Genomic DNA, 24,477 nt, shown 5'->3' on the forward strand with positions numbered 1-24,477 from the left:
ACAAATGAAATATTAGTCCCCAGGTTCGCTAACGCGCAAAAAACGGCTTAAGCCGCACGACATGGACGACTTCAGGCCGTGCGCGGCGTCGCTGGGAGTTGGTAATGCCGTCCGGGATGACCTCGTAGTCAAGAGCGCCGAGGCGTCGAAGAACCTTGTATGGCCCTAAGTATCGCCGAAGGAGTTTTTCGCTAAGCCCACGTCGGCGTATCGGCGTCCAGACCCGAAGACGGTCGCCGGGCTGATATTCCACGAAGCGTCGTCGAAGATTGTAGCGACGGCTGTGGGTGTGCTGCTGGGTCTTGATGCGCAGGCGGGCGAGCTGTCGAGCTTCTTCGGCACGTTGTAAGTAAGCGGCGGCGTCGAGATTTTCTTCGTCGGTGACGTTGGGTAGCATGGCGTCGAGCGTCGTCGCCGGGCTCCTTCCGTAGACCAACTTGTACGGCGTAATCTGCGTCGTTTCTTGGACGGCCGTGTTGTATGCGAAGGTCACATACGGAAGGATGGCATCCCACGTCTTGTGTTCGACGTCGACATACATGGCCAGCATGTCGGCGATGGTCTTGTTTAGCCGCTCGGTGAGGCCATTTGTCTGTGAGTGGTACGCTGTGGTCCGGCGGGGGCTTGTTTGGCTCTATCTCAGTATGAGTTAAGGCAGCAGTAAACGCCGTGCCTCTGTCGGTGATGAGGACCTCTGGGGCACCGTGACGCAAGACGATGTTCTCAAGGAAGAACTTCGCTACCTCGGTGGCACTGCCTCTGGGCAGGGCCCTTGTCTCGGCGTAGCGGGTGAGGTAGTCGGTAGCTACGACGATCCATTTGTTTCCGGTATTGGACGTCGAGAACGGCGTTGAGTTATTACAACCATTCATGGCATGTGGGCATTGTTCCTCAGCAACGGAAGATAAGTTGGCTTGTACCACTACTCAAACCAAGAACCTCACCATTCCATTTGACATCATTTCGCCCTATTGCCCTGGCAAGTTGCGTAGGGAAAGTAATGGAAAGGATGATACTTCTACGCCTAGAATGGTATCTCGAGCGCTGCAATGTGTACCCAAACTGCTTGACGGGCTTTCGTAGAGGCAGGTCATCCGTTTACAACGTAATTGGCCTCACAACCTTTGTCCAGCAACAAAAAATCTCACCATCTCCCACTAAAGGGAACCATGTGGGGATGCGAAGGAGCGCAAGGGTTGACTTAAAGTTCCATTCATCACGGGCACCTTGCCCGATATTAACGCGTCCTTGCATGTGGAGCACACCATTAATTCGCTGTAGATGATGGTACTGTTATTCGTCCCGAACTATTGTTGGAGCATGCCTCGCGGGTTCATCGCGTGTCTGCAGAATCTCGTTCCTCGACGCCAACACGTGATTGCTGAGAGAGTGTAAGCGGGAGAGTCGACAGCGTCTTAACCAGCCCCTTACACAGGCCCGAACGCGCTAGCGTGTGCCACCACACGTGGTTTTGTCTGCGTTACGCTAAGCTAGGACAGCATCCGGCAGCCCGGGCCCCTAAAGTGCTCTGCACGTATCATCATCAAGGTGGTCGAGGAACAAGACGAAGAAGACTTCCCCTTGGCACGAGCGCGCGCTTACCATGTTACAGATGGCTATGGTAGGTTTTAAAAAGCGGACGGTCGCCAATGGAACTACGGACAAAGCCCAGCGCAAAAGCTGCTTCGCATCTAAAATGCCCCAAGGGCATATCACTTGCGCTATTTCTCGATGTGAAAGGGGCGTACGACAACGTAACATAACGCGATCTTCGAGTCGCTGGACGCTGTCAGAATTGGCGGTCGGATTTTTCAGTGGATCCGTGATTATTTGACGAGAAGGACCTTCTTTGTACAGACAGAAGATGGTGCCACTTCCGACCACTATACTTCCCGTGGCGTCCCACAGGGTGGGGTATTGAGCCGCCGTTTGTTTATTCTTTTTAACGTCGCCCTTCATGAGCTTTTGACAAGCACTGCTCACATATCAATATATGCTGACAATATTTGCCTTTGGTCTTCGGCTGTGACCCATCCCAAGTGTCCGCAAGAGCCCAGCAGGCTGCCATGTTAGCCTGCTCATGTCTCCGCAAACAGGGTTTCTGTCTCTACCGAGAAATGCACGTTGGTCGCGTTAACACGCAAGGTCATGACGCCATATCCTGTTGTCAACGGCCAAAATGTCTCATACCAGAAGAACCATCGCTTCCTAGGTGTGAATGTGGACAGGGACCTTTCGTGGAACGCCGACAGCGCTTACCTGAATATAAGACTAATTTCTATCGTTCACATAATCCGGTTCCTCTGCGGGAAAACTTGGGGCACAACGATACGTTCCACGATGCAGCTATACAGAGCACTGTTTTGGGGATATTTACGTCACAGCTTGCCGATGCTGGCAAATACTTGCAAGACGAACATCCGCACCCTCGAAAGGTTGCAAGACAAGGCACTACGCACGTGCTTAGGATCATCACGCTGCACCTCAACTCACGGGACAATTACGATCGCAAGAGAGCATCCGATTCAAGCATACAACACCACTTACGATCTAAGAGCTGAGATTAGACTTCTCTGCCGAGTTGCCGGTCACCATACTGCTGTGTTGCCACTTCAGAGACCGCAAGCCATGTTTTCAATGATTGTTTTGACTCATTGAGAATGCCGTACGTCGGGCTTTGCTGAAGCAGCAAGACCACTCTCGCCTCCTTGGTGGCTACAACAACCACAGGTACGCCTCATAACTTCGGGAATAACGAAGAAGAACGTTCATTCAACAGTGGCCCTATGAAAGGCGAAATTGTCACTACTCAACGAGGAGTATGGCCAAAGGACGCACATTTACACCTGATCGATCGGTCTTAGCCCAAATCTCCACAGGTGTTGTTATTATTCCCGCCTGCAAAATGACTGTGCAGTTCAGGGTGTCCCACATGACGACATCAACAGCAGCTGAGTTTGCCGCCTTACGTGCTGCTATCCTTCACACTAAGGCATCCGTCGAGAGTCTGCAATCAGCATTACGACCAAGGGTGCACGAACGGTTAGTAAACGAAATGAGAGAATGTCTTCAGCAAGCTTTGTCTAAGGGACATGGCGCTGTGTTCCGATGGCTGCCGGGACATTGTGGCATTGTGGGTAACAACCGCGCTGATAATGCTGCCCGGTCCACCCACGAGGATGCCCAGACAGCCCCAATACCCTTCTCGCGGACAGACGCTGCAAGGGGCCTTCGCTCGTTCGCTCACACAATGTCGCAAACTTGGTTGTGTGACCCCAGTGTCTGTAACCGCCGCCTACATAAACTAAACCCATCAATGCAGCTGCTAGTTCCGTCGCACCTATCCCGCCGTGATGCAACTTTTCTGTGCTGCCAGTGGTTAGGAATAGCTTTCACGAAGGCGTACTCTTTTCGCATACGAATGGCAGGCACTTCCAGATGCGACTCATGCAATAGTGACGAAACGATAGAAGATATACTGTGTTTCTGTGAAAGTTTTGCGAACGAAGGAAACGTTCTGCGCAATGCGCTGAACAAGCTTGACGACAGACCATTTTCCGAAGAGATCTTCGGATCGTGGCCCACGCGTCGTTGGCCAGCGAAGCGACGCGAGCATTGCTACTGTTCTTAATCATCGTCATCATCATCATCATCATCATCATCATCATCATCAGCCTGTCTACGCCCACTGCAGGGCAAAGACATCTCCCATGTTCCGCCAATCAACCCGGTCCTGTACTTTCTGCTGCCACGTTATACCTACAAACTTCTTAATCTCATCTACTCACCTAATTTTCTGTCTCCCTCTTACACGTTCGCCATCTCTTGGAATCCAGTCAGTTACCCTTAATTACTACCGGTTGTCCTGCCGACGTGCTACGTGCCCGGCCCATATCCATTTCTTGTTGATTTCAACTATGATACCCTTAACTGTTCTTAATATCGACCGGTTTAAGCGACCGCTTGTAGGCGTGTAATAGACAAGTGCGTATGTACCCTGACTTTGCTTTCTTCCCTATCTTTCATTCTTTTAATCCCTTCATCCATACCCCCAGTGTAGGGTAGCAAACCGGACGCACATCTGGTTGACCTCGCTGCAATTGTTTCCTTTCCTTCCTCCTCCTCATATATACGTAAGGTCACTGACACGTCTGAGAGCCAGTTGACGAGGTTGTTCGGCGTATTGAGTGTATTGCTCGGCATAAGGAGCAAGTTGATCGTTATTATCGCACGGGAGCATAGCATAGAGCAAGGTCCGCACACAATTGCGTCCGTAAACAATGTGGAAAGGCGGAAATTGCGTTGTTGCTGCGTTGCCGCATTGCACGCAAACGTGATATACGGACGAATCTCGTCCCAGGTTTTGTGGTGTGCGTCCACATACATTTACTGGTCTTCTTGAGCCTCTCTCTTCCGTCAGTCCATCCGCTTGTGGATGCTAAGCTGCTGCTTTTCGGTTACTTGTGCAGCTCAGTTTGAAAATGTCTTCCATCAACCAATCAGTCAGTTTTTTTTTATTTTCATGTTTATTGTACACGCCAGGCCGAACAAATGACGTCCCTCTGTCTCTGATTGCCAGAGTTGTATGTAGCGCGTTAGAAGTAATCGATTACTTGTAATTATTTACAATTTCTTGTAATAATGTAATGTGATCGATCACTTTTTTGAAGCTAACATTTTGGGTAATTCAATTCGATTTCCGTGTAATTTATTACCGATAAATATTTCCTTTATTTTTTATATGCGAAGCAGCTTATGGCGCAGTTCAATCCGGTGGTGGTGTGTGGCGCCACCACCCTTACTGCGCATGCGCAAACCCTGTCCACACATCTCCTCTCCACGCGGCCTCCCCCCTCTCGCGCGCCTCTCTACCGCGTTCCCCGCTCGCCCTGTGAGAATTGCGGCCAGACTAGAGGGAAGACACGACGCGCGTAGCGTTCCTCTTCGCGTTCCACGACGATTTGAATGAATGGATGCAGCTTACGGCGCGGGACTTCGCCCCAACTTCAGAACTTGGCTAGCCAGTTCCCAAAAAATTACATCATATCCCGCTCAAGCGAACCATCTAGCCGCTGCTTCGCATCCCCACATGGTTCCCTTTGGAGGTAGATGGTGCAATCTTTCAAGATCAAGTTGTAACTAGTCTTCTACGGCAGTTCTCGTACCGAAAAACCTGCGATCGCAAAGTGGGGCCCCGCCGTCTCACTGGAAGGGGGTACTATTTTTTTAGCTTTTCCTTGTCCTTTGCTGCAACGCCGTAGCCGATCGCCAGCAACAGCAAAACGCTACGCTTCATTGAGGACATGGATACTAGCATCCGACCACCGCACAGCTATGAGCTCGTGAGCAAGTTTTTCCTGCGTTATAATACCACACTTCCTTCCAACGCATGCACTGAGACCGTGTTCAGTGTAGCAGTTGACGTGCCGACGAGGAAACGTGGCAGCAGCAGCGACAACTTTGAAGAACATCTCCTATTGAAAGTTAACAGCTTGTAACACTGTATCACAGAAGCCACAGTAGGCCTCCCCGCCTTAACGCAAGCCTCAAGCCTTCTGTGTTCCATGCAAGCCACAGATGTTCGTTGTAGTTGGAGTATACTTGTGTTGTTGTGTTGTGGCGATAAAATTTTGAAGGAAAGTAACGCAATAGCAATCGACTGCATTTCTGTAATCGCTCAAATATTTTTATGGGGATGTAGTTGACCCCTGTAATCAATTACATTTTAAAGAAATAATTGCAATCGGTTACTCATTTTCTGTAACGTGTACAAGGCTGCTGATCACATATGATGGGGCGCCATACCGTAGGACAGTGTGGGTAACGAAAAACTTCGTCTTCAGAAGCCGTGCCGTGGGGTAACGTTTCTGTCTCGGCATGACGAGTCAAGTAATATGTGGCAGTTGTGATCTATTTGTTTCCACAGGACGACCAAGGGAAGGGCCCAAGAAGGTTCATTCGCACGAGGTCGAACGGCGTCCTCGGTTGTGCAATCGGTTGGAGTTGGCCCGCAGGTTTTACAGGTGGCGTCATGGGACGCTGGTACTCGCTGTAGCCTTTCACATAGCGGTGTTCACTAGTCGATAGTCGTGCCCAGTAATACTGCTGGCACACTCTGGCGACAGACCGCGGGTAGCCCAAGTGTCTTGATATGGGCTGATCGTGGCACGTAAGGCGGATGTCATCACGCATATGAATTCAGTTGGCACAACGAGGAGAAAGGCTTCGTCGCTACCACGAGCGCTTTTCTTGTAACGGATGCGCCTTCTGAGACAAAATGAGGACAGCTCGCGAGGAATGCGCCAAACAGCATGGGAGTTTTGGCTTTATAGGGAATTGATAACAGGGCGCAATTCTAGGTCTGCTCGCTGTCTTGACATGAAGTCAGAATTACTAACTCCTCGAAGAAAGCCATCGTCATCTTCTAAGTACATTACAGGATGCCCCACAGGTGCTTGAGAAAGCGCGTCGGCATCTTCGTGTTTGCACCCGGACCTGGACAGAATCGTGATGTCGAACTCCTGCAAGCGCAAGGTCCATCGAGCAAGACGGCCAGACAGATCTGTGAGATTGGCCAGCCATCCCAGCGGGAGGTGATCAGTCACCACTTTGGATGAACGGCCGTAGAGGTAAGGCGGAAATCTTGTCGTCGTCCAGGCGACTGCGTGAGTCACGTGAGGGGCTCGGGTATTTTCGAGAAGTTGGCATTATAAGCACACAATAAGCACACAAGCGCAGGAAACGTCGCACTGATATTTTGTCTGAGGAAGCAGGGAAGGTAGTGACGGCTGTAGTTTTGTCTGGATCAGGCTGAACTTCATCCGCACTCACGACGTGTTGCAGAACTTTCGGCTATTCATAGCAGAAATGACATTTTTGGGCTTTCATCGTGGGTTCAGCAGAGCGAATGGCATCTAGAACCATTGTTAGGCGCTTCAAATAGTTTGCGAAGCTATCGCAGAAGATGACCACATCATCCAGGTATACAAAGCAGGTTTGCCACTTGTATCAAGCGATAACGGTCCGATCATCCACGGGAAAGTGGCTGGAGCAGAGCAGAGACCGGAAGGAAGAAATCAAAATCCATACAGCCCGCCTGGAGTTGAAATGCTGTCTTTTCTCGACCGCGCTCATCGACCTCCATCTTTCAATAGCCTCTCTTTAAATCGATGGATGAAAGAAAGTGTGCAGCTTGCATTAGTGCACTAGTGGCGCAAGGCTGGAACCATCAGCGAAGCTAGTTTTCGACCTAGCTAAGCTTAACTAGTAATGCCAAGCTTTGCTAAGTAGGCATGTCTAGACACGTCACGTGACTGTCTGTTACGTGTTGGGGTTTTAGTGATGTGAGTAGCTCTTACGTGCATTTTGGCGGGAACATGTCACGTGACTAGCTGTTACGTGGTTTATGGCGCGGATATGTCACGTGGCTAGCTATTACACGATGTTGCATGATTTTAGTCACGTCACTAAATGATACGTGATTTTTAGTCACGTGACTAAACTCACGTACCAAGATACACGAGTATTTACGTGATGGTACATGATTCTAGTCACGCGACTAGTTAAGTGATGTTAGGGGATTTTTAGTCCCGTGAGTGTTGTTACGTGAGTTTTAGTCACGTGACTAATTGTTATGTGATGTTACATTATTTGAGTCCCGTGACAAGCGTTACGTGGTTCTAGTCACGTGTCTAGTTATTTCATGACGTTACGTGATTTTAGTCACTAGACTAGTTATTACGAGATGTTACGGGATTTCAGTCTTGTGACTGCTACGTGACGTTAGGTGATTTTTAGTCACGGGACATACTCGCCCATTATAGGTTTTGCGTTTCGCATTGGACAAATCGTCGCACGTTTTGTGGGAGCGAAGCAGGAGGTGAAGAGGACGAAGCGAGCGCGTACCGGTTCATGACAACGATAATTCATGTTGGCGCTACCCGGCTCAACGGAAAACTTAAAGAGCATCGCTCTAAGAACACTGCGTTTATCAACTTGCCGAGTGAGTCATCGACCTGTGGAAGAGATGAATGAATGACCGATGAAAGACTCCATCGTCGAGCATCTCCTTTACCACTATCTGAATGGTCTCCCGTTCTTTAGCGAAAACACGGCAATGCTGCTGTCAGATAGGGTGAACGTCATCATCTGTAATAATTAGGTGCTTATTGGGGAGTGTTTGACGGTCATTAGAAGAAGAGGCGAACCAAGGCTGAAATTCCTTTAGAAGATCGTGAAGTGCGGCCTTCCTCTCGTTCGAAAGCGTCGAATTAACGTCGATGCGGTCAAGGAAGTCGTCACCTTCATTAATTTCCTCTTATGCGAAGCACTTCGTAACGTCGGCTACAGTGTCTTCATTGCTCTTGGTGGTTCGATGAAAACGATGCCGCTGTTCACAGCTGAAACTCGTGACAAGTATCTGTGACCGTCCGTCGCCAACGCGCGCAAGGATTCGGGCTGCGTGTACACCTTGAAGCCACAAAAGTGATACTCGTATGTTTCTTTCGGTCACTGAGCCACCATCTCAGAGGTCTTTGCACGATGCCTGAATAATGCTCAAGTAAAAATGTTTATTCCCTCTCTATATATAAAAAAAAGAGGGACGCTACGCGCGTCGTATATTCCATCTAGCCTGGCCGTTAATTCTCACAGGGCGAGCGGGGAACGCGGTCGACAGGCGGGCGAGAGGGGGGCAGCGTAGGAGAGGAGAGACAAGGGGAGGGGACGCGCATGCGCTCGAGCTCATCGCGGCAATGCGCAGGAGAGAATTTCGGCATGTCTAGCCCGCGTTTCAGAGGAAGAGTGGAAAGGGGGAGGGGGAGGGAAAGTGGAGAGGAGGTGTGTGGAGAGGGTATGCGCATGCGCAGTAAGGGTGGTCACGCCGCACACCACCACCACCACCACCACCGGATTGAGCTCCGCCTTAAGATACTTCGGATCTAAAACAGTCGCTCGTGGCGGCAGCGTCACGAAGTTGTCAGCAACACGCAGCGCAGGTCTACGACAGCTATCGGCGTCTCAGTCTGTTGCGCGTTCTCCCGAGAAGGTCAGCATACGCTCTTCGAGATTTATAATCACACCGTTTCCTGATTTCCCGAAGAGCGTTCATGCCCAGATTGAGCTGACGAGGACAGTCTTAAAGGACGACGCAGGTGACTACAAACGTTGTCGCTCGAATTTTCGCTATTGCATTACAGTGATCCAGCGCTGTAACAACGTGTTCTCCAGCTATGCGAATATGTGTTTATATGGTGTGATTTTTTGAGATCCGTTGCCAGTTTTCCGCTAATAATTGAACAATCTGCTCCTCTGCCCATGGCAGTAACCTGAAGACCGTCCATCAGCACAGATATGTCGAGCGAGACAAGGTCACCGTGTTTATATGTAGTGGCCGGCGTTTCTCTGGCACTGCACTCAAACGTTGATGCAATGTTTTCGTCGTTTTGTGCAAGCGACGAAAAAAGGTCTTCCGCTCTTTGAGACCCTGCGACCTCCTGCCCTCCTCCCCGAAGGTCGCTGCCTTCAGTTTCCACGACGGGGGCCTGGGGAGCGTCCGCTTGCCGTCGCCCCAAAACGTGGCCCAAATGCTGCGGGTCGCCGCGTAGATTGTGATCGCGATTGACGTCGTGTGAAGGGTACACACTGCTGGGCGAGCTGAGATACACTTCGATTTCTTTTGGCCTCTGACCGACTTGGGGACGAGGCCAACTAACGAAGAATTTCCACGGTAGTCTAGTGGTTATGGTTCTAGAATGCTGACCCGCAGGTCACGGGATCTAATCCCTGCCGCGGTGGCTGCATTTTCAATGGACGCGAAAATGCTCGAGGTCAATGGACATAGATTTAGGCGCAAGCTAAAGAACCCCACGAGTCGAAATTTTCAGTGCTCTTCACTGCTGCCTCTCTCGTAATGATATCGTTGTTTTGGGACGTTAAAGCCGATCAATTAATATTAATTAATGAATAAACTGCGCAGTCCAAGTTCTTGGTACGGACATTGGTAGTAAGTGTGACCGGCCGCCACGCAGTGGTACTGTCCGACGTACGCCAGAGATCAGACTTCCGCGTGGGTGCTCGGCCACCATCGATTTGCAAACCAGCGTGCGCTGCTTGTATTGAGACTGGCGGCATCGTCTGGATAGGAACTGCGGGGCTTGGAAGGGAGATGGAGTTTCGCAAAGCTTCCGCACACGTACGGCGCCGACTACCATCGGATACAGGAGTCGGTTCTGCATTGGCAGGCATCGGTTGAAAACGGTAGGTGTGCAGCAGCTGCTGGACCTCGTCGCGGATGACAATGGTGATGGAGCCGGCATCGGGTTTTCTTGCCCTGTTCAGCTTCTAAAGTTCTTCGCGGACGACAGCGCGAGCAATTTTGGAGATCTATTCGGTGCTATTGCTCCCAAAGGTGGCAAAAAATTGGGGAGTTGATGCGGTATTCACTTGCCGGTCGAATAGGGCAGAACACTGTTGCAGTACTGTATTCATCGTTGTGGCATCAGTGAGGAACTCGGCTGCGCTCTTGGGAGGAGTCCACACCATATTAGCAAACAGCTGTTCCTTTGTACTACGCATAACGTTGCGCAGTTTTTTTTTCTGCCATGGCAGTATCCGCTCGCTTGAAGTACTGTGTCATGACCTCGACGTACAGGGGATATGAAAAGAAACGCGAAGAGCACGGCGCGCTGTTTTAGAAGCGACGCATCTCTTGCTCGGGGGCATGTAAGGCGGCGTGGTAATTCGCACGCGCCGTGGTAGTCCGCACTCACACTACGCATGCGCGCCTCTTCTCCTACCCTCTCTCCGACAGTTGCGCATTACTCTCTCCACTTCTCTACCAGCACCTGCTTGCGCTTCTCCTGCTTTTGCTTTCGCGGCGCGTGCGCTACTCTCTGCGCTACTCTCCTCTTCTAAGCGGTTAGAGCGCAGCGCGCGTTCAGTGCAGCGCTTGTTTTGTTGACCTCGCTTGATTCCATTGGTGCTTCCGATGAAGCGTGATGGAAGCAACAGTCCCGTCAGTGAATGGGCTGACGCAAGCACGCGTCATGATCAACCCAATTGCGTCCACTCAAGACAAAGCTGCGAAGCGAAGGGCAGCGAACTACCATTCACGGCACATGCATTGATCACGTCTTCACCCATTTCAAGATCCACCCACTGCACCAAGATCCCCTCACGGTTCACTTCAGCGACCACAAAGCCATCCTCATCAAAGCAAAGTACACACCTCAAGTACTAGACGCTGCTCAATAAAGACTTTCGTTAACCGTTTCACCTTCGTCTACAACGTTAATAACACCGTTAATAACGATCCGAGGTCGGTAGCATGCCCAACGAACCCCAACGTAACGTGATCGTGCAAGTGCTCCGGCTTCGCATAGCCTCATGGTCCCCTTTAGCGGGAGATGGTGTAATTTTTTTATCACGCCCTGACCTTGGTGGAAATAAAAAATTGGGGGACGCTTAAGCTTCGCCTTTAAGAATTGAACGTGATAGCGATATCCTGCCCGTAGTGCGCACTTCGAACCCTACAAGTGTTTAACAGAATGCGCGCACTAAGATGTGTGCCTTATGTAATGCGTAGCATGCTTTAAACCAGGAGCAATTATGCGCGAGAAAAATTTTCGAAGTTGCGATGCACCCACTACGTGGTTTTAAGGGAATACGCGCAGTAATGTGTGTGCCTTTTCTAATGGGTGGCTGTCTTTAAACCACCAAGTCGGTATGATATTGACATGGTGTGACGCCCAATGGCAATGTACGATGGCAATAATATTAACTGAGGCAAAATGACATATAAGGCTCATGCGACACAAGCTTTATACGAGCTCAAACTTCATATGGAAATCAAAATAAATAAATAAATAAATAAATAAATAAATAAATAAATAAATAAATAAATAAATAAAGCGAGAAAGAAGGAAAAGACGCCAATAGGCATAATCTCCGCCGGTCAATCCTCTTCCCTGGACTGGCGGGGCGGGGTAATGGGCGTTTAAACACCGCCTTCCTCAGGAGAAGCTGCTGTGAAATTTCTTCAGACATTAAATTGTCGTTGTCGGTCGTACCGCTGTTGTCACTGATTTTATCCCCTGTTAACATGCACCACCCAATGTACAAGCGAGATATTGTTTGTTTCCTGCTTGTGCGAGGGGATTCAATCATCTCGACCAGTAAACGTTTTCTCCTTATACGTTACTGTCTGTAGCTTCACATTTCTGCGCAATTTCTGCGTACATTTCTGCGCAACAGCAGGGCAAGGTGTTTCAGCTCAACTAACGTTGCGCATTTCTGCGCAACGTTAGTGGAGCTGAAACGCCATTCCCTACATGTTGCGCCCCTCCCCATTTTTATTACCATCTAGGCTACAACCTCTTAAGAAATACGAAACACAAGATAATGTATATGCCACACTGTTCGCGTTTCTTTTCATCCCCTTGTACATTGTGACGGTATGATTCGGCATCCGGATGTGTGATTGCAGTGCACGTTCAAGACGCCCGCGGTGGTCGGGGCTCCGGTAGGTCCCCACGAGGCGATGTTCGAACTCGCGCCAGGATGTCAAGACATCATCTTTCTTCAGGAACCGCGTTCGGGCACCTTCTTTTAAGCATATGTACCCGTTGCAGAACTTTGCGGCATTCCAGTGATTGATCACTGCGACACGTTCTAACGCACTCAGCCGGTCATCCACATCTTCAAATAGCTCTTTGCGAAAGGGACTAGGCATAACGGGTACTGAACGGTGGAGTAGTCGGGTAGACGGGGTAGGAGCTTCCATGGTAACGTGATACAACGTCATAGCCACTGTCACAGTAGGCTGTTCCGGTATCTCTGGCGAGAAGCTTCGTTTGCGGCTGCTAATTCTGTGACCTGGGGTGTACACGGGGACAGGGCTTCTGTTATGGCTACTGGGTGTGGTCTTCTGCATGGGGTGAGTCGTTAGTTCTTGTACCCAGCTCCTCCACCGATACTGTCTCGCTTATGACGAGAACCTTGCTCTGTTCGGCTCGTTGGGTTTATAAGGCCAAGAAGAGGCTCTGTCCAACCTTCTTTGTCTTCTTCCACATTCGGTTCTCATTCACGAAGAACATTAGGCAATATATTCTTTCTGTTTGTCGCTACTGATATCTTCCTTTCTCTTTCTTCCCTTTTTCAATTTTTGTTTTCTTTCTTTTTATTTCTTTCTTTCACTTTCTATGGTTTGCAATGCTCTCTCCCTTCCTCCACCTCACCCTCGCATCTCTCTTCCTTACCCTCACTTCCCTTTCCCACCTTCCTGCTATACCATACTATACAAGGCTATGTCTTGCACTGGTAGAGTAACTGCAGAGCCGGGTGTACACATACTGACTAAAATACAAGGAAATAACTGTAGAACGTTATCGTGCAATGATGAACCGTTACCTGTAAGCTGATTACATATCAAAACTTTGGCGTGTTCATCAATGACTCCATCCGCACAACGCACTCCGCTATATCCATCTGAACTGAACACTTCGAAAAAAAAAGCATGACACAGATTAGCCAAAATATCTTCGCACAGATCTCAATTCTACACTCGCATTGTGAAATGCCATTCGGGTTTGCCCGATCCTATGCAGGCCCAGGCGCATAGCAAAGTCGTAAAGTACGCCCTCCTCATTTCCAACAGAGAAAAAGCGGATTCCATGTGGATTTAAAGGTAGCATTTTTTTTTAATTCCTCTGTAATGTGCTCCGAAAGGACATCTCGCTCCAGCAGTCTGTCAACGCGTGTTGACTTGTTTGAGGCTTAATGCATAAGAAACACTGTGTGCCCCATGAGACGAATAATTCGCTCTCTTCTAATCATATTTTACTGGTAAAGTACCATTGTGTAATATAACTAAATATTTTAACCCCTAGCGCTACGAGCATCCTTGTACACGTTTCAGAACATCCTGTCCTTGGCCTCCACATTCTAGTTCACCGTACAGTAGTCCGGGCAGTAATATATCAACGATGTCTTTATACAGTTTCTTACGTAACGCTTGAGTCAAATATTCTGACGAAAATTGCGCTAACAGAAAGCAGAATCATGAAACCACTTCCTTTAGATACGCCTAAATTGGTGCTCGCACACTTTAAAACGACAATATAAATCTCGGCAGCACTATACACAAGCTTAGTTGCATCGCACTTCTCAGAAAAGAATCATTTCCATAACGGCGAAAAAAAAAACGATTGACGAGTTATCTTATGTACAAGTGAACTAACTCAAACCCGTAATCTCGTACTTTTCTTACAAGGCTTGAGCGACTTGATTTCCATTACAGTCTTGAACGCAAGGCAAAAAAAAAAAAAAAAAAAGCCTCGATAGCCCAGTGGTTACGATGATCGCCTTTTCTTGACGAAGCGTGTTCGAATCCCGCCTCGTGAGGAAATTTTTTTTGGCCAGAACTTTCTTCTTTCTCTCTATTTTTCCCTCTCTGAACTCGTTCGCTCACTCGTCCGAGCATCAGACGCTGGACAAATCGGCGAAGCGGCAGAGCGAGCGCTGGGCGTACATGTTCCGGAAGCGAAGCAAAGGATGAAGAAAGGACGACGGAAGCGTGCCGGCCGAGGTATTGCGTTTCACGCACCATAAGGTAGAGGTCATTCATGGTGATGATAGTTCGTGCGAAAGTGTAGCGGCATAGCGCAGAGCATAAGAGCTTCTCTGTAAATCAATGTGTTCTGTATTTAGAGTGTCACACTATATTGTCTTCTGATCCAGTAAACAGTGGCCAGCATCAAGATCGAGCAAGACATCGACGACACGTCCGCGTCGCTGCAACTTGTACGGTCACGCGCGCCAACTAGCTGACGTGGGCCAAGAAACCACCGCCAACTTATCGGGCTACCGCTGCAGCAGAGCCGGTGAGTCGCGGCCGCAGCTGATTTCGTTCGCTCAAACCACGGCTGAGAGCAGCACGATCGCGGCGCGTGGACGCGCTAGTCACGTGCTTCTTTTTGTATTTCGCAGGATTTTTTTCCAGCTTGGAAATAATAGAACATGTGAGACTTTCTTTATCGCAAATAATACAATTGGTGTTTTTGAAGACGCCTTCAAGCTTTGCAAATCTCATTCCTATGTCAATATTTGGCAATTTAGTTAAATAAGCCTAAATACCAAAATAATTTTTTACAAAACAAAAATTTTCTGTAGAGCGCAAGGTGGGTGTAAGCAATATGCAAATAATTTCGCTCGCCTACCTCTAATATTGCATTTTTCAACCCTTGGCACAAGTTAGCAGGGAAACCCGGTATATATAGATATTCGTGAGTGTCTGCAAGTATGGAAGCAATGAGCTTTGTAAACCACTTTGTTTACAACATTGCTATTCGTCAGCATGCATCTTTCGGAACATTGCTAATTTACTTTTAGAGCTCGAACATGTGGGTCGTGCATTCATAGAACACAAATAATGGCTGCTGCGTTCATAATTCTCACCAGTAGCTAGAAGGTTTTACGAGTTGGTTTGTATTCGTTATGCGAGAGCGTCATAAACTAGATGCTTCAGATTTCGCTAATAAGACGGTCTTATTCATAAGGAACGAGTGTGGATGCGAGATTGTAACTGAAAATTTGAAGGGCTTGGAAGTAAGGTCAGCGCATAGCATTAGTGGTAACTGGATTTAATGATCGCTTTGTTATAAGCAGATTTTACGCGCCAGAGGAACTACGCGGGATTGCGTAGTTCATTATTACACGATTTTTGTTACAGTTGTGAGTTGCAGCGCGTCAAAACAACATCCAATTTTTAAAGGGTTGACGTTCGCATCTAGTTTTCTTGCTTGGTATTTCCTATAAAGGTGAGACAAGCATTCTACGCCCTCAGTACTTCCGCAACAGTGGTGCAGCACAACCAAATGTGGGAGGTCTATACTGGCTGAGCGCTTTTGCTTGTCTGCAGTATACTTTGCAGTATATTGCTCCACGCAAATCACTCCCGCGGCTTCCACGGCAGCGCTGATCACCGCGTGTTTTCTCGGTGCCGAATGGGCAGAACAGGTGATTCATAGTTAAGAAAGAGCATAATTACCTGAAGGAGTTTTCGTTGTTGTACTGAAAAGAACAGAAAGGAGGCAAAGAATTAGCTTGCGGCAGATTTACATTGTGCATTAAAAAATTTGGCTTACATGGCGACCCCTGTAATGCATATCACACATTTTAATGCCGTGTGACGAGACGCGGCGCTCTAGCATGAAGCGTTGGAAATATAATATGGTAGACAATAAAAGTGAGAAAGATGTGCCAAGTAAAATCACAGAATGAACGCGTTAGTGGATTATCAAGATACGATATGATATATGCTGCTCCAGGACAGCGTACTTTGTAACACTTATTAGTCTTTCACCACAACTCCATTGTAGGACCACTGCGAGCATGCAGTGTCTGCTTCAAAAAACGATGCACATCTGTAAGCGAAGTGGAAGATTGGGCCAGTAGGTGATTCATGATCGAGGTATACTGGGCCGTGGACAACACGGACAACTAGAAGACGGGGACAAGCGCAGAATATCAACTGATAGTTTATTTTAGATGCGAAGTATCTTAAGGCGGAGCTCAATCCGGTGGTGGTGGTGGTGGTGGTGGTGGTGTGCGGCGTGACCACCCTTACTGCGCATGCGCATACCCTCTCCACACACCTCCTCTCCACTCACCATCTCCCCTTCCCCTCTCCCCTCCCCCTCTCCACCTTCCCTCTCCCCTTCCCCTCTCCACTTTCCCTCTCCCCTCCCCCTCTCCCCTCCCCCTTTCCACTCTTCCTCTGAAACGCGGGCTAGACACGCCGAAATTCTCTCCTGCGCAACGCCGCGATGAGCTCGAGCGCATGCGCGTCCCCTCCGCTTCTCTCTCCTCTCCCACGCTGCCCCCTTCTCGCCCGCCTGTCGACCGCGTTCCCCGCTCGCCCTGTGAGAATTAACGGCCAGGCTAGATGGAAGATACGACGCGCGTAGCGTCCCTCTTCGCGTTCCACGACGCGAGGTCGGTAGCATGCCCAACGAACGCCAACGGAACGCGATCGTGCAAGTGCTCCGGCTTCGCATCGCCTCATGGTCCCCTTTAGCGGGAGATGGTGTAATTTTTTTTTCACATGCCACATATATAAGATTGAAACAGAAAAAGAGAAACGTTAGCAGATAACATACAATAGAAAAAGATCATTTGTACACTCGATGCACGAGGCAGACGTAGATTCATTGGCCATGAGCGCCATTTGCCAGGAAATGTAGCTCTTTATCTAGGAGAGCAACCGACGGTTTGCAAACGCAGTTGTCAGGTTGCCGCGCCATTTTCTCAGCATCAGTGATTACACGGGTACGCTCATCTTTGTGATTATACATCACTACTGTGGTTTCGAACTGCGCATGGCAACCGCACCTGTTGACATGCTGAGCCAAGAAGCCCACCTTGTCAATGCGTACATTACGTGCGTGCTCACGCAGGCGGTGCGTGTTACACCATCCTGCCCGGTGTAACACGCACCGCATCATAGCGGAATTATGTATACTGAATTCATGTCACACCTGACAAACTGGGTTTTATGTCTGACAATGCAAGAGCGTTTGGGATTGTTGTTTGCAGATGTCATTTTGGCAAGTTGGGAGAGCTTGTAAGGTGCGGAAAAAACGACCTTCACACCCACGCGTTGACCGACCTTTTTCATCCGGCGTGATAGCTGATGCATGTCAAGGATCACCGCGACTTTGTCCCGTTTGCTTTTGTCCCTGTGATCAGCACTCTCTTCACTTCTGGGCTTTCTTTTCCTTCTTAAGGTTTCTTCCACAGAAACGAGAAGCGAATCCGGGTAGCCAGCTTCTTTTAGTCGATCCACTTGATTTTGGAAGCTGGTGTCCATCATATGGGAACAGGTTCGATCTAGAGCGTTAGTGAAGCAGGAATACACTGTGGATTCGCTTCTAGTTTCCGTGGCAAAAACCTTCAAAAAAAAAAGAAAGCCCAGAAGTGGATAGAGTGCTGATCACATGAAAAAAGCAAACGCGACAAATCGCCGCCCTACATGCATCAGCTATCAAACCGGACGAAAAAGGTAGGTCAACGCGTGGCCGTGAAGGTCGTTTTTTCCGCACTGTACAAGCTCTCCCAACTTTCCTATATGACATGCGCAAACCAAAGTCCAAACGCTCCTGCAATGTCAGACATAAAACCGAGTTTGTCAGATGTGAGATCATGTGACACGAATGCAGTACACATAATTTCGCTATCATGTGGTGCGTGTTACATCGGGCAGACTGGGAGTGCCTCAATGACCGCCTGCGTGAGCACGCACGTAATGTACGCAATGTCAAGGAGGGCTTCTTGGCTCAGCATGTCAGAAGGTGCAGTTGCCATGCGCAGTTCGAAAGCACAGTATTGATGCATAATCACAAAGATGAGCGTACCCGTGTAATGAGTGAGCCGAGAAAATGGCGCGGGAACCTGACAACTGCGTGAGCAAACCGTCGGTTGCTCTCCTAGATACAGAGCTACATTTCCTGGCAAATGGCGCTCATGGCCAATGAGTCTACTTCTGCCTCGTGCATCGAGTATACAAATGATCTTTTAAATGCGAAGCATTTCTTAGCGAACCTCTGGCACTTTGAGCGTTTCTATCTACGTATCTATCTATCTATCTATCTATCTATCTATCTATCTATCTATCTATCTATCTATCTATCTATCTATCTATCTATCTAGCCGCCTTCGTCTGGGTGCTCTCATGATCGCCTCCTTAACTTGGTGTAGACCAAAATTTGCATGGAAGGGTAAGAGGATTTGACAAATATGACTGCCGGCTCATGACATGAATAAAGTTAAAATCCTGTGGCGTACGTCGTCAAACCCTTTCCACTAGACACGTGTGGCACATACCCGTTTACCACGGGCCGCGGTGTACTGGTATGCGCCACAGGTGATTGACAGTTTATATCTACCCAGGAACAGCGAGAACAGACATTGGTAACTTAAATGCTAGAGCGTTAAGGAAACCCAACATCGGCAGCGTTGACTCAACGAATGGGAAGAATGAAAAAAGTCACAGTTTCGCCGCAAGGGCGAAGCAATGAATGGGATAGCAAGGAACTAATGCTATACGAAGTGAGGCTCGCCAATGGATACTCTCAGTTTGAACAGCGCTTCTGTTGCAAAGGCGGCCGAAGCAGCGAAGGAAACTAGCGTGCTTCAAGTGTCGAGCTGTGACACTTGATAGTTCGCGCTCATCTTCTGTTCGTTTAGCGGCGTCCCTGAGCTCGAGTGACATTCGTACGCGCCGTAACATGAGCGCGGACATCACGGTGAAAGCGTGAAACATTCCTCTACCCCTCGCCACGAGAAAACCGCGCGAGCAGACAGCGGAAGGGCAAGCTCCTCCCATGCGCAAATATAAGAAGAAGCGAGCGAGCTCGCCGACGACTTTTAAATGCGGCCGTCAGGCTCCTAGCGCCACCTCGCTGGTAATGAAGAAACGCTTATTATCGCCTGCTGTCTCCGAGTCCGTCCAGCGCTAAATGGTGTGTATATAACGCTCGCCGTTAGCTACGTGGAGGATCTGCGTTTCGTGGCGTAGTGGATAGCGCCGCTCGCTGTGGAGCAAGAGGTCCCTGGTTCGATGCCGCGCTTCGGAAGCATTTTTCTGAGTTATTTTTCTGTGGGGCCTTTATATATATATATACATACTTATACATATACGGTGCATGACGGCGGCGACGGCGACGGCAAAATCCAGCCGAGACTGTCCATATAATTGCTATCGCAATAATTAGGATCCCAGCAGGAATCGAACCCAAGCATTCTGCGTGGCAATCAGGCATTCTACCACTGAGCCATGCCAGGTCTATAAACTGGTTTGGAAAAACAGCCTACGCAGGCGTAATATCGGTGCAACGTCAGTTGTAGTTGTGGTGCTGGCTATCTAATTTTACAAGAAAGCAATAAACACTACATGATGCTCCTGCGATGTGCACTCCTACGATACAGGCGTCATATCAGATTAACGTCTGTAGTTCCAGTGTTGGCTCCGCTTTTAAGCAGTCTAATAAACATTACGTTTGTATTCCTATGATTCAGCAAGCTATATTGAAGCATTGCTCGACCCCGGAGGAATACATTTACGAACGTTACATATGATATCCACATCAGCGCACCGTAAAGTGCACTTCGTCCAACAGAACGACGCAGTGTCCACTTCATTTCTTACGAGGCGGGGCGATGGCCTCATGCTGACCGAGGATGATGCCAGATTGATTGACAGCCGCTTTGTAGACTAGGCTACGTAGGCCACATACGCCCAGGTAGTCTACGAATACGACCAACACCATCCACTGACGTTGGTCTACGTAGCACTATCCAGGCCTACCAGCCTCGACAGCCTGTACCTCACCAACGAGAAGAATGGCTTCAGGTTCCGACAAGTCGCGGGCTTTGTCGACAGACAATTTGTCGACGAAATGACCGAGGCATCCACGAATTCCAAGAGCTCTACTATACTACATACTTCAATACACATGGACCCCCGTCACCACAATCACGAGCGGATCCTATAACAAGTGATGACCAGCTGCTGGTGCTCACTGACCACGGTGATGATGCCCTTGTTCAAGAACTGTCAAGAACGTCTTGCACACATGCACACGGGTTCGTGAAACGTGCGTGCATTCTCGGGACACGTATAAGCACTACATATCAGCTTATTGGCAGCGTTACCTAACCGTAAACAACTGGTTATATAACACATATGCGGCTCTTCAACATATATATGTGTGCGTATAAAATTTATACAAATCCTCAGCGTCATTTTGTAACGTGTCGCTCAGTAAAAAAAAAGTTACGCCACAGTCACCTACCCGCCGCATGCTTCGCATAACATCGACTCCCACGGTGCGTGGGATCTGCCGATTTTTTTTCTAATGTATGTTACCTGCTAACTTATCTATTTTTCTGTTTCATTCTTATATATGTAGTATGTGAAAAAATAGAAATATCACAACATACTTTTTCGAATGCAATCTTTTTTACAGAGAAAATTAGAAAAATAAACGTTGCAATATTTAGAACGTATTCCGAAAGCTATCGTCAGGCTGAATTGGGTGAAACGTATACGTACTCTGCTCTTTTCCCTCTGTCGTGTGCCTCCAGGTAAATCCACTGCATTAGAAATAAAGTTCTATTTGAACAAAGTAATTTGAAATTGCGAGATAGAAAAATAACAGCATATAATCGTTTCATACAAAATCTCGGGATGTAACTTCAAGCGTACGTAGAGCATACGTTGGGGAACAGAAGGGGCTGGGGAAGAATCGGTTATAAAGTGTTGAGCATCTCACACCAAGGTAGCCTGCAATGTTATGATTGTGGGGCTCCCGAAATGAAAGCTGCTTCTGTGTCTGAAATATTTCAGGGAATAAGAAAATCACGACAGCACTAAAGTAGGAGATTATTCATGAAAACTACGCGTGAGATGGGACGGACATGCATGAATAATGGTAGAAATGCAATGTATTCTATGTATTGTCGTTGCGTTGAAGACAACAAGTGTTGAGGGGCGTAAAAAGTTTATAGGGGTCTATTATTCAGTTGCTTAGGGACACGTAAAGGCGGAAGCCAAGGACTGCTTTATACGCCGTTTTTCTAAAGAACTTCATGTACTTCGTAGAAACCCCCCTCCCCTCGTCGCATGCAGCTTGTAACTTAGAATGAGAAAAGAGAATGAGAATGAGAATTCAGAAAAGAAACAGAAATTAAAAGGACGCTATTTTCTGCCTCTCGTCATGCGGGCACGGCTCAGCGCCTTTAGGAATGGGGAAGGGGGAAGTAAAGATGGGAGGAAGAAGAAGTGAAGATAGCGAGGAGGATAGAGTAGATGACAAGAGATTATCTTGCCGGTGCAGGCGGGAGCACCGAGAATTTCGTCTATAGGGCGGTGAGGTGCACAGCAGCCAGACACTCCAGAAAGGCTCGCAGGTCTCGTATCTTGGACCGCGTGGTAAAGAGGAAGTCCTCCACAGTTTTCGCAGGGAGACCGAGCAGGCAATAGCGCCGCACCATTTCGCATTGTTCATCGGCCGGAGCACAGCAGGAGTAACTGAAGTGATCCTGCGTTTCTTCGGCACGCAGGCGATGAGGAGCGACCCGTGGAGTACATGCGTGCCGCAGGCCAGGCGCTGCCGGTCCGCAGGCAAAGCAGCAGCCACCAGTCGTGTCTCTTCAGGGCAGACTTCGGTCGGTATGGGTGGCGGTGGTTTACCGCTTGCCACCTTTTGTCAGGGTGGGTCGTTGGTAGCGAAGGCCGCATTCGTTGCCTGGAGTAGTCGGACAGGGCTACCGCCTTGGTGACTGGCGTTTCGCCGTGGTGCGCAGCCGTGACAGCGGCGTGGAGGGACCGACGCACTCTGATGGAGCTTAGCTTGGCGCGCAGCAGCGTCACGGTGATCCCGGCTTGGTCTGGCTGCAGCAGCGCTTGCAGGGCTGGCCAGGAGTCAAGAATGGCAGGAACGTGAGCTGGTTGGAAAGTATTCATTACGAAAAAGGGTGCGTGTGCGAAGACCGACACAGCGGAAGACAACGACATTGCGCTTGTGTTGGCTCGTTCTCTTGCGCTGTGTCCGTGTTAGCACGTCCAGCTTGTAACGGTGTACTACCTCGCCGGCGCAAAATGAAGGACATTGCGACAGCTTTGCCAAAGAGACGTGAGGTGGTGGCAGGGTACGGTTGGTTACCCGTGCCCCCTGGGTCACTTGATATTTTTGGTAACGTATGCATTGTCGCCGGCTGCGGACACCGCCTTATTTCCGTACGCCGCTTGTCATGAGCCACGTAACGCCTTCGCCTCAATATATTATCCATTTTTAATTGTACTATACAACGACCTATTCAGTTTTGAGCATCTCCCAGCAAGGTATCCTCAAATATTACGATTGCGAGGCTGAAGAAATCAAAGCTGCTTGTATGTCTGAAATATTTTTGCCAACTGGAAAATTCTGAGAGCGATGAAGTAGGAGGTTAGCTCGTGAAAACTACTTGTGAGGGGCGACGAACAAAGAATGGTCGAAATGCAATAATGAAATGCAGCTATGTGTTCTCGAAAATTCCTACGGACACAAATTAAAGACGTAAGTCCTTGTCAGTAGCCTGACCGTGACATCTCTTATTGACACCGGCGCTCACACGTCTCCTAACAGTTCTAGGCTTTCATGCCGCCTGAGAAATGTTCTTGCACTTACTGCGTATTTTAGCTGGCAGAAGCCTAGCACACGTTCTCGGCATGTGCTGTGGCTGGGTAATGTGGCCGGCCACCACACCATTTGTGTTCGAGGTTCTCAGCGCACGCGCACACAGTGTCATTCGTGGCACTGTTTCCTTCATACATTACTGGCTGCGCAGTACAAATACGGACAAGCAGGAGAGAGACAAGAAGACAGCAAACACAACTGGTTTGATAAAAAGATGAAATGCACTCATGTGGATGGATGGATGGATGGATGCTATAAGCGTCCCCTTTTTAACGGGGCGGTGACGTATGTGCCACCAGGCTCGAGGAGGAGGAATAAATTCTTCTTGAAACCAGCAGTTTGGTTTGCTGGGCCTCCCACGTGGGGGCGTCAAGGTCTTGCCTCTCCGCCACGTCCCGGGCCTGCTGGGTCGCCCAAAGCTGGTCGTCGAGGTGGGAGCTGCAGAGGGTGGCGTGCCATCTCGATGAGAGGGTCTCGATGTTAATGGACGGGTTATGGCGTTCACATTCCCACAGCATATGTGGAAGCGAGGGGACCTGGGTCTTACAGATCTTACAAGTGTGGTTGAGATACATGTCTTGGTATATTTTGTGCTATCGATGCAGTGACATGTACGTGTTTGTCTGTAACAGGCGGAGGGTGGTTGCCTGGGCTCTGTTTACCTTGTGATGAGGGCTGGCGAACGTTCTTCTTTCGAGGTAACATGCTTTTGTGATTTCGTTGTAGCTGGTGAGGCGATTGCATTCCGCGGGTAAACCTGCGTTGTCTCCAGCACGGTTGACCAGGCCTCGTGCTAAGGAGTGTGCGACCTCGTTGAGGTTGGTGAGGCGCGGATGAACGTCGCTGGCATGTGCTGGAATCAAGACGAGCGTGATTTGGTTATCTGTTGAATGAAGGGCTAGGTGTAGGATGCGTAATGCTTGCTGTGATATGCGGCCTTTGATATAGTTGTTGATTGCCGTGCGGGAGTCGCTCACGATGGTGTCACAGTCTGGGTCGAGGGTGGCCAGAGCAATGGCCACCTCTTCGGCCATCTGAGCGTTCTGGGTTACGATGCTGGCAGTGTGTCTGAGCAAGCGCTATGAGTGGTAGCCACCACGAAGCGGTCCCCGTCTTGATATTCAGCTGCGCTGACGAAGGTGACGCCTGTGAAGCTCGACAAAAAACTTTCTTCCTTTGCTTTTTATGTTGGCCTAATGCCTTGTCTACCTCGATTAAATCGATCTCACAATAGAAAACAAAC

General features: G+C 49.0%; 1 protein-coding gene across 1 annotated transcript in view; it reads right to left on the minus strand.

The window, feature by feature from the left end:
• The window catches only part of LOC119374207 (putative ferric-chelate reductase 1 homolog), a 69,161-nt gene extending 44,893 nt beyond the window's left edge, over window positions 1–24,268 (minus strand). The window contains exons 1-2 of the mRNA XM_049410831.1: window positions 23,992–24,268; window positions 22,305–22,470 (exon numbers count right to left, since the gene is read on the minus strand). Of these exons, the coding sequence (XP_049266788.1) occupies window positions 22,305–22,470; window positions 23,992–24,268 (443 nt within the window). The remainder of the gene's footprint in view (window positions 1–22,304; window positions 22,471–23,991) is intronic.
• Between the last annotated feature and the right edge of the window lie 209 nt (window positions 24,269–24,477).

Source organism: Rhipicephalus sanguineus, chromosome 11, assembly GCF_013339695.2.
Source record: "Rhipicephalus sanguineus isolate Rsan-2018 chromosome 11, BIME_Rsan_1.4, whole genome shotgun sequence".
In the NCBI taxonomy this organism is placed as follows: Eukaryota; Metazoa; Arthropoda; class Arachnida; order Ixodida; family Ixodidae; genus Rhipicephalus; species Rhipicephalus sanguineus.